Here is an 11,688-nt window from a genome sequence, read left to right as displayed (position 1 = left end):
ATTGCCAACAAAGTTGTTGCGTTTTTTCTTTTTGTGTGCTAACAGTTTTGGCAGTGTTTCCGTATTGTAGCATTTCTGCAAACAATTTCTGTTGCCAAGGTCTGAGCCGAAATTGTCAAAAACAGAAATTGTTTGCTGGGTATATATATATACTGTAAGATTATTTGAATAAACTTTTTTACCATTTAGATCATAATGACCTTGCAATTATCTACTTTTGGAATGTACTAAGTGTATTATTATTCACCTTGATAGTACTTGAAAGAACACTTTCTGGAAACAATAACATCCTCGACATGTTTTCAAGAGCAATAAAAACAGGATACCACGCTGTGTAGGAATTGTTAGCATGAAATATACTGCTTGCAAGTTCAAAATATATGTCTAGATCAATATTATCTGGAGCAGAAGTTTCGTTATACTCTGTATTTTGAACCCAAAAATAAAAAGCATCGTCTAATAATTGTGCTAAAGTGACATCAGATAAATCCACGATTTTCGGATCTGTATTTTTTAGGAAAAAAGCAATACGCTTCCAAGATTCACGGTCATAGTTGACGCGATATCCTACAACAAAGAAATGTAATAGAAAAAATGAATCAGAGAAAAAAACAAAAGCAAAAAACACATAACGTATTAATATAGTATATGTACCGTATAACTAAAGTATTAAACATTTCTATTAAATTACACGTATATCAAACATAAAATTGATACTTCACATGTGGATTACATATTACATTACCTGAGTGGTCCACGACAATAGTAATCTGATTTTCAAGAAATACCGATGTAAAAATTGGTTTTCCGTCTGGTTTTAGGACACGATAAAAAATGTCAAAAACTTTTGTGTTCAATATTATTTTAAAGGTTACAGGTATCCACCATTTTTGTTTGCACAGCATTTTGTCGTTGGAATCAACGTCAAAACAGTCTATAATCCTTGCTGACACAGATTGTGTATCATTGTGTCGGTTTACTTGTACTACAGGATAACCACTTTGTGCTGTCCATGAACTTATCATACTTTTGATATCTGACGACTTCATGTATGGAGACTTATATACGGAATGCGTCTCAAAATTCCCGTATGTAGTCCACAACTTATCGAGAATTGACAGGTTATCGTATGTGTTATTTGATGTATTATTACTGAAAATATCATACGAAAAACTATATCATTAATACTTGTTGCACTCTTGTAACAGAATATTTACTGATTAGAAGTTATGATGACTCTACGAATAGTGTGAATAATGTTTAAATGAAAACTTGGAGTACTCTGTACTCCGATGATTTGTCCATACTCACGTGTTATAATATAAATTTACGACTTCTTTAAACATAGAAATATATAGAAAATCATGCTGAAATACGCCACTAAGCATATAGAAGGTACTGAATGCTACAACGTAATTAATAGTATTTAGTTTCTAAAAACTTAATAAGAATATCTATAGTAGTCAGTAATAAATGTATAAATTACAGCTATTCTTACTTTTAAACACACATAGAAATGTAAATGTAATTATATATTGATCTTTGAAAATGTTCGACTACAATACATATAGTCAAAGAAAGGATCTTAATAGCCACAATTTTTTTTGCAGATCGACGGTTACACAGATCTCGTTGATCTAAATCCCAGTAAAAAATTTTCCATGTATAAAATTGTATGGACATATTCGGTATATAATTTTGCATAATTAGATATAATAAGTTTAATTTGTGTATAAATATATTTGATTATATATCAAAACTTTTTTTAAAATATAGTAAAAATATAGTTTTATACAATTTTTTTGTATCTAACATGATACTAATAGAGTTATTTTGTAATTTGATATAGAATATCTCTGAAGCCATTCTCTTAAAAAAAGAAATTCTCCGTGTATAAAATTGTATGGACATATTCGGCATATAAATTTGCATAATTAGATATAATTATTTTAATTTGTGTATAAGTATACATGAAAAATTTTTTACCGGGATTTTGTTTGCACAAAAAAATTTTGCGCAGATCCCGATTGTTCATAATGGTCATTGCACAAATGACTACATCCATATCTACTGTACACATAAACTATATTGCACAGATCCCGATTGTCCATTACAATCCTTACAGATCTCTTAGGTGATTCCATATAGCATAGAACATTAGTGCACGTGAAAAGGTGTAACTTTATAAAAAATCTCTCCCTCTAAACAAACGACGGCTACAACTGAGGCAAGATCCACATAGGTTTATAACTTTCCACGCAAAACGTAGTTCAAAGAAGTGCAGGAAAAAAAGAAAAACCCCTGCCTACACCTTTACAACACGAACATAAGAAACATAAAAAAGTAGTAATCTTGTTTTAATATGTGCAATATGATTTCTATGCAAATAGGCTTTAGGCAAACGGAATCTGTGAAATAATCTATGGAATAAAACAAATAAAAGTTTAGTCACTTACGACATCTGTGCACTGACGACTGTATACAATCAAGATCTGCAGAAAAATTTTGTGTGCAGACAAGAATTAGAATAACGGAATGTGTACAAGCGATCTGCGCAAAAAACATCTTTGCAATCGGTGCCATGCTTTTTATATTATATCATTTTGTAGATGAAGTGTAGTACTTAAACTTTCTTATTAACGTTAATTCTCTCACCTTTGTCTCGCCATAGTTTTGTAAAAGTTGAATTTCGAACTAAGATGGAATTATTTTGAAGTGGAAAATCATAGTTACTAAATGCTTCTGTATAATCCAAAAAGTTCCGTCGTGTCTGGACCACAATCGATTTCAGTAAAGTTGTTTCCAAATACTATCAACCAGTTAAGATAAGTTTAAATGATTACACAAGTATGTAAGTAGCTCAGCTAGTGTTAAAGTGCAATAAAAGTTTAAAAATATAAATCTCGGTGATAATTTTTATCAGAAAAATTAATAGACCGTAGCACTAGTAATGATCAAGAAAGTATATATGTGTAGATTATTCTCTACACATTAACATAATTATGTTTAGATATAATACTAATATCCCAGATAGCCAACTGAATACAAGTTGTTGGCAACTTGCCACAAATATTACTCATATGTTTTCAGCAATGTAACAAAAGGGTGTATCCTCTTTTCAGTATGTTCTTGTTAACAACAGTTTTCAAAATATAATAACAGCAAGTTCTCAACAATTCATCGGCAATAAACTTATATTATTTTTCTCAACTTATGAATAAAAATTATTGCTCATATATTGCTCACATATATTGCTGACTCACATGTCCTAAACATTGGCTACAACAATTGATTGATAATAAAACTCAGCATATTGATACTGAATTGACAAAAGCATTTTCGTTGCGTTAAATAAAAACAACACAACAGCAATTGGCGAGCAACTTAATCTATACAATGATTTGCTTTATATTGAGTTTTCACATTTGGCTATCTGGGATGTTATACTGTGTATCTTTTTGATGTAATTAAAAAACCAAAATATTAACTGCAAAAGCTCCAAAATATTTCAAAGAATATATATATGATATTCTTTTTTAATTACTAATTATATACTGTTCCTTAAGTATCACATTTATGTTTATGTAAAAACATCAAGAGTAAAACTGCCCAAAACTAACCTGATCGCGAATATAAATTCCAAATACTGTTGAAAATCCTTCCAAAAACCAAGAATCCGACTGTTTAAATGTAACTATCCAATCACTGAACATTTCTTGTATCACACTTCGTACTATCAAACAAGTTACTTCTTTTTCTTTTATAATCGAATCTACTTCTGGGTTGTACATAATATGAGCTTCACTGAAAATAAAAGTATCAGATTTTAGTATAAGTACGTTTTTTTTTGGTGTTTACAGATTGTTTTAGAAACTTGATTTTGTATTTTGAGTTATGTGTCACCTGATGAGAACAAGTCCAGTAGTTATTATACTTTCGTAGTCAGGAGAGACTATTGGAAGTAGCGCGTAATGAACATATGATTGTGGTATTATATCGTTCAACATATTTTTTAAAATTTTAGTGACATTGAAAATAGACATTTGTGCATATAATGTGGCATTTTTTATTTCTGAACTGCTTGTAATAGTAACTGTATCTTGTGTTAAGTTACTTGTTGGATATACATTTGGTATGACAACTAATGCTACCAAATGCGTGGATATTGCAGGTGTGTTATCAAATCCTGTACGTATTATATTTGGTTTAATATGTTTATATTTAATAGGCATATTTGATAGAGGTGTTACAGTGTTTTTATGTTCAATGTGAATGGTAAATCTAGACTTGATAGCTGGATTTTTCGAATATGGAAATATCCATTCACTTGGAATTCGTGGTAAAACCAGAACTCTATAAAATACAAGAAACATAGTAACAATATTAAGTTGATACATTATTACTGTTGATAAATACATTAAAGTAAATAAATTTTTAATTTAATAATAAAAATATATCACGTTATATTAAACGAACTTTATATTAAACTACACTAAACGAATATTAATCTTACAACTAAAAGTATGTTTCAACAGTATAAAGTGAAAAACAAAGTGAAAAAGAGAATGTATTTGTAGTTAAGTATTAGTAAAGAGTAACGCTCTGTTTATGAAATTATACATATATTGTTAGTAAATGTATACAGCATATAAATTATTAAACTTAATGGAAGTAGTTAAGTAATAAAATTAGTTGAAGTATTTAGTTAATAGAATTATTTAATGTACTATACAGTATATAATACATAAATATAATATATAAGTATATAAATTAATAATAATAATTTTATATATAGTATAAAAACTGTGTATGTAATATTTAATGTATATAAGTACTTCTTAAATAATATTTTGATAATGTTCGGTAGAAATATATATAAATGACATTGTATAATAATTGCAACATTCTAAAACTGTTAATATGGAGTAGTGTTGTATGCACTTACTCTTGTGTTTCGTGGTGGTTTTGGTATGTAGTGAGAACCGTTGCAACTTCTTTTAAAGTACAATTATATATCGCATTTATTTTGTAAAATCCAGGTTGTAGATCCATATTTCGTCTTTCCAGGTATAAGTTTGTGCGGTTCTCTTTAAACAGACTGATTTCTAATATGTCGAATCGTTGTGTCGAAGAATACGTCTGTATTAATCTAGTAAATTTCCACCGTGAGAAAAACTTATATTGAATATCAGTTTGAATGTTTATTTGCATATGACAATCACGTTGAATGTATAATTGTATATGTGGCTGTTCACATGACACGTTTAGTACAACAGTAGAATTGACAAAAAGAGTAGTGTTTTGTGGTTTTAACATAATAGTATAATTTATCGGTTGTACACACTGCGATGTTTCAGATAAATTCTCATCAGTGGAAGAAGCAATTCCCATAACAGATATTGAGCATATTGTTCCGAAGAATATAAGCATTTGCGTAATGTGTATCTACAAAATGTTTTTGTTTGTTAAACACGAAATACAGATACACATTAAAACAAAAGAAGTAATTTATTTTAAAAATAAAGAAATTTATTTAAAAAACAACAAAAACAACTTGTTTTGCATCAAGTACAAAAACAGCAATTACAGATGTGTGACCGTTATAAGTATGTTTATCAATAATTTACGATGTTCTTTATTTCTAACATACACACGACATATGTGTGTATGTTTGTACGACATATGTTTGTTAGAAATACATCGCGATTGTGATTTTAGTAATCCGACATACGTCAATACGAGTTATTAAGAAAGTACAGATTTATTGTATACTACACGTTTTTGATAAACTTTGTTATTATTTCAACAAAACGAAATTTGACAATACTGCATAATTGAAAGTTGTGTATTACAACATCGTAAAAAACATCTTAATAAATTATATGACAATATTTAAATGCAGTATATATCATAGTGTAAAAATATTAAGAGTAAATGTTTATTACTTGGTTTTTCTTGTTTCTATATTACAACATATTTATATATTGCAAAACATTGTAGGTCGGAACGCTTTTGAAATAATAAATCCATATTCTAATATACATTGCCGGATAGTTGCGTATATTATACAGGATATATTATATATTTTATAATAAATGTTGTACAACAAATCTACAACAACTATAATAATACAAACCACGAGAAATTCTAGGTCAATGAGAGCCATAAGCTAGATGTTTGTCGTTGTCGTATTGTCTGAATTTTTAAATATTATTATTATTATTATTTTTATAAATTCATAAATTTTTTGAAAATTTCTCGTGGTCTGTATATATACATATTTGTATATATAAACACAAAATACATGACAAAGATTATAGCTCTCAGTGACCGAAAATGTCACGTTGTGTGAATTTCAAAGCCTTAAAACTTTTTATGTTTATACAAAAAAGAAGTATTTACCATCTTCTACAGTGATCCAATGTATTAAGATAAAAATCTTGCAATAAAAACTTGCAAACTATTAATACAACACGATCGAAAACGTATCGCGCCTGCACGATCTTTTCTCTTCGAGAAACTCTCGATAACTAAGAAACGATCGTTTCTGTGGAACAATATGTATGTGTAAGAAGTAAACACCTGTGTTTTTGAAAAAACGACTTTATTTGTGTTTTCTTGTGAATACACGTATGAAGATAGAACTATTGGTTTTAAATATATATATATGTCTGTTTTCACAAGTTAATATAAAAATATAATTTTACATACAATATTTCAGTTAATAAGTAGATTGTTCTCGTCGGTGTCTAAATTTGAAATAATGTAATTAATTCACAAATTTTAGTTTGAAATATTTTAAATATGGTACTCTTCCAATGATACAAATTCAAAGAATGTTTGCGGGAAAAATATGCGAAATTCGGAAATTTATTTGGAATTTCTACAATGTAGATTTTATTTTTTTTTTTTGTTTTACTTAAACATACGCGGTGACTTGCATGACGTCATGCTCGGCGCGAGTATTTTTAATTACTTTTTCTTTGAGAAATATATTTTACGAATTTGTCAGTCATCAGACCTTGATAGGAAACCATTTACAAAATTATATGACAAAATCCTGCACTAAAATTGTAATTCGCAATTATACAGACATATTTTAGGAAATAGATGCAAAAACATTGATCTTTTTTGAAATATTTGTAGTTGTTTGCAAAATTATTTTCCAAATACTATTTCGGCAAAAGAATAACGATATGGCAAATCATCTTAGTAGTATATTTGCAAAATTAACTTCGCAAAGAAATTGTCCAATAATTGAGAATAGAAATTCAGGTATGTGATATTTAAAATATGTAGAAATATGATTGCATATGAAAAAATGCAAGAAATCGTCGCCATTCGTGATGCCATTTTTGTGCAATATTTTCACAAATGTGCCTATTAGGAAGAGTTAATAGAACATTGTTGACGTTTTCTGAACATAGACTTAGCATTTCAAATATCGGAACATAGATCTATTATTTCACAAGCGTATTATATTTACTATTATTGTGAGATATAAGCTGAACAAAAAAGAATATAGACGTTGAGCTTTATTACATATAAAAATTATAGAAGACAGTATATTCATTTCGTACGTAGCAGTAATACAATTGTCAAGAGTTTTTTTTATTTATAGTTGTTAAAATAAACATATGAAAATTATACTGCACGCAGATGCGTGATGATCAATTTGCAAACAGTGTGGCGTTTGATGATAAGTAAAAGTAACGTTTAAAAGTTGCAATATGAATGATAAAGATAAGATAGATGCAGACGACTAGATTTTGAGTATAAAACAATAAATAAAAAGTACAACAAAATACATGTTTTGTATCACCAGAAATTATTACTATAAAGGTAAGGTAGCTTTATAATTTTAAAAGATGGACAATAAGAGTAGCAGACAATAACGTTTCGTCTAAGGGTTACACAGTTTTTCCTAAAGTTGTTTTATTCGAGCTGAAGAAAATATTCACAGTGCATATAAAACTGTTCACATGAAATTTTGATAAAAAATATTGCACTTTGTTAGAAACTGAGGAAATGTTAGACAGTTACAAGAGAAGTAAATTGCAGATGCAATTTTTATTCAAAATAAAAACTTTTGTAACAAATACCTTTTTGTAGTACAAACATAATAGATTATAAGTAATGTAACATTTACCGTCTTCTAATTGTCGCAGTATTAATTAATATATCTTGCTACAGAACATTAAACAATATAAAAATTTTTTCTTATTTTCAGAATTATATATATTAATATATTAATTTCTTTACATAGCATGTGCTTTTTATTTACGTGCATGATATTGCACTTTAAATATACAAACATAATTTAACCCCACAAGTAATCTATTATAAACTATTATATGTTAATAAAAATCCGACTTTATTTCATGAACAACTGGCGCTAATTATTACCTATGTTAAAATTCGTAAACTAGTTTACGAATAAGTAGCATCAAAATTTCGACTCGGGCTGTATTACAGATTTTAAATATAAGTAATAAATAATTTTTATTGTTATAAAATAAAAGTTTACTTTATAATCAACAGTAACGTAAGTATTAAACAACACAGATAGTTAGTAGATTTTATACATTTAAATAAAAAAGCACACTATTGTGAAAATATATATCTGTGAAGTGCATCATAAGGCTTTTGACGAAAATTATATTTTATGTCAATTAGAAAATTGCGACAATTAATAACTTTTTTTTTTAATAGCACCGATAACGAACGATGGCTAGAACAAATTACAAAATATAGTTATAACATAAATCGGGTATAATTGTGCATAAGTTGGATAAAAAGTAAAGAATATATTAAAAAGAAATAAAACAAAATAACATTTTATGTGCAAACAATATTTCAAATTTGTACAAACAGAAAAAAAACGAGCCTTAAGTCATAATTGTTTAAAATTACGCTGGCTGAAAATTAGCGTTAACAACATTATCAGACCATTTTCGATATATGTATGAATATTGCGAGACTAACTCCAAGTGCCTCGGTGGCCTAACAGAGAAGACGATGGCACGGAAAGCCGGAGATTCCAAGTTCGACTCCTGGCCGAGGAGTTTTTTTCGCAATATTTTAAAATTAGTTAGAAGAGTATCCGGGGTCTCTCATATGTGAGATGCAAATCCAGCATCTCGTACGAATTTAAGAATTGAGATTTCAATTAAAAAAACACTCACTTGTAAAAATTTACAAGTTGAATTCGTTACATGTATATACATATATGTATACACGTACAGTTTCCGCTCAACATCTTGGAAATGGCTCGTGTAAGGCCTTATATATTTCTTGTTATAATAACATACTTGTTTTTTGCAAGATCTTGTATATGCCACTTTAATTCAGAATTAACAATATCTTTGCATTTTACACCATCGAGAATACATGTCCATTTTAAAACTTTGTAATATAACTGATTATTGACATTATTTTTGGAAGAAGGTGTATGCAACGTATTATCAAGAAATTTATTCACTAAGTCCAGGATTTTATTCTATAAAAATGTGATATATTAGAGGTAGAAGGCACAAGGCACAAAAGGCTAAATATAAATTATTCTTTCACTAGTAAAAATATATATATAAATCATATTTCAACAGGATAAAAAATACTAATTACTTTTCCAACTTAGTATTAACTTACTGTGTTTCCTCTGATTGCTGAACATATGAAAAAACCGTTGCAACTTTCTCTAAAATACAATTATATTTTGCGTGTATCCAATATTTTCCACTTTGTAAATATATTTCTTTAAGTATTTATTTTAATATTTTCTTCAGGAAAAGGATTGTGATATCTAAGCTGTTGAATTGATCTTTTGGAAAGAATAACACCGAATTTATTTTCAAAAACAAAGAAGTAAAATTATTGTGTATATTACTAATAATAGAAATTTCCGGTTTATCGCAGTAACGTCCGAAATATAATCTTATCCTTTCTAAAATACATGTAACGTTTATTTCGACGCGAGATTCAACGTTGAGAGAGTTATTTTGTAGTTTTAGAAAAATATATTCACTTCATAAGATATCGGTTGTATGCACTTGTCATAGAATATCGGTTGTAATTCTTCAGATAAACTCTCATCAGTGGAAGAATCAATTCCGGTTAGAAATACTAAGCACAAACTTCCAAAGAATAGAAGCATTTTTGTACTGTGAATCTATAAAAGTAATGTATTTGTTTTTATTTGTTGAACAAGAACTATGCAAATAAAAACACAACAAATGGATTTAAATTGTACAGAATAAATGGTTGCGTTCAGCAGAACAAGCTGGTTTTAGCAATTAAACATGATTGGCTCTTATTTTTAAAACCAATTACTCTATATCGAGTATTGACAAGACAACAACTCAGCAATTGTTTTGCTAAACGCGGCCATAGATTGCTTTTTTCAAAAACTTTTTTCAAAACTTGTCAAGAATAGATGTGTATTGTGATATTTTTATAAGAATGTTTATCTTTATTTTGCGATGTCTTTATGTTTACCACGTACACACGTACACATGTGTACAAATACACATACACTCACATAATATTTGTCGTATAATTGTGTTGTTATTATCATGTGACATATAGAAGGACGATTGAAGACAGAAAAGTACAAAGTGTGCTGAACATATATGACAAAATATTATTTGAAGAAACAAAGCTATACTTTACAGAAAATTGTCCACATTTTCGTGCACGTTTCAATTATATAGTTTGTCACACGTTGCAAATTAAATCAGTATAAAAAAAATATTTTTAAATCGTAGTAATATTCATGTAATATTAATGTATAGAGTATTGACAAATATTATGAGTCGTCCACTAAGTAAGAAAATAAAATAGATATATAATATAAAATAATTTAAATAGGTCTGTTGCGAGCTAACAAAAGTTCTTAAATTTTTATTAGATGTGAGGTAATATAAAGTTATAATTTAAAGTTATAATTTAAAACAAACGTTTCGGCTCTTACTTGAGCCTTCTTCAGTGTAACAAAAAAATATATATAATAACACATCATGTCGCAAGATCGCAAAAACAATGGAGAATTTGATGTTAAGAATTGAAATCGAAAGATCTTACATTTGGAAGTCCATCGTAGGATGTAATATTGATGTTAGACTTCCTGAAAAGGTCATGTAGTATATAGTTACGCACAATAACATAATAGCACAGTTAAAACGCTTTAAACTTACAAATACTGAAATCGAGAATCAAACAGTGAACTTCAGTATTTGTAAGTTTAAAAGAATTTTTTGTAGTATTAAATCAATTTTTAATTTTTTACTTCATAAAGTTAAAATATATAGGTCGTAGTTATTTTGTGCCAAGTTTCAAAACAGTTGATTAAAAACAGGTGTATCGGAGGTGTTGCCGGCGCGAATAACGCGAACTACTACCGTGCCTCGTGATTCTCTCTTTCTCTCTCTAACTCACACTTTCTGTCTATTTTTTTCTTCTGTCAACGCGCTCGTATATGTATGCCATCTCGTAGCAGGCATACGAACATGCACACAATTTGGTCTAGGACGACTATCATGACGTTTCTGAATGTAAATTTTACACACATTTTCGTTTATCTTCCATTATCTCTTCTTCTTTCTTCTTTGCTTCTATGGCTCACGCCCCTGCGAGAGAGGAGCAAACGCCAGTCTACTGATATACATTCTCAGAACGAATGTGGGGGGGGGG

The 11,688-nt window shown here is 28.6% G+C and overlaps 1 protein-coding gene across 1 annotated transcript in view; it reads right to left on the bottom strand.

The window, feature by feature from the left end:
- LOC109858688 (aminopeptidase N-like) overlaps positions 1-6,461 on the bottom strand; it is a 10,005-nt gene extending 3,544 nt beyond the window's left edge. The window contains exons 1-8 of the mRNA XM_020436186.1: positions 6,403-6,461; positions 4,946-5,445; positions 3,904-4,353; positions 3,621-3,804; positions 2,656-2,809; positions 1,312-1,405; positions 746-1,152; positions 248-567 (exon numbers count right to left, since the gene is read on the bottom strand). Coding sequence (XP_020291775.1) covers positions 248-567; positions 746-1,152; positions 1,312-1,405; positions 2,656-2,809; positions 3,621-3,804; positions 3,904-4,353; positions 4,946-5,445; positions 6,403-6,405 — 2,112 coding nt within the window. The 5' untranslated portion in view covers positions 6,406-6,461. The remainder of the gene's footprint in view (positions 1-247; positions 568-745; positions 1,153-1,311; positions 1,406-2,655; positions 2,810-3,620; positions 3,805-3,903; positions 4,354-4,945; positions 5,446-6,402) is intronic.
- Between the last annotated feature and the right edge of the window lie 5,227 nt (positions 6,462-11,688).

Source organism: Pseudomyrmex gracilis, unplaced genomic scaffold (genome assembly GCF_002006095.1).
Source record: "Pseudomyrmex gracilis isolate BER0280 unplaced genomic scaffold, ASM200609v1 scaffold_219, whole genome shotgun sequence".
Taxonomy (NCBI): domain Eukaryota; kingdom Metazoa; phylum Arthropoda; class Insecta; order Hymenoptera; family Formicidae; genus Pseudomyrmex; species Pseudomyrmex gracilis.
Note: the sequence above shows the minus strand (reverse complement) of the source record. Positions and strands in the feature narration are given on the sequence as shown.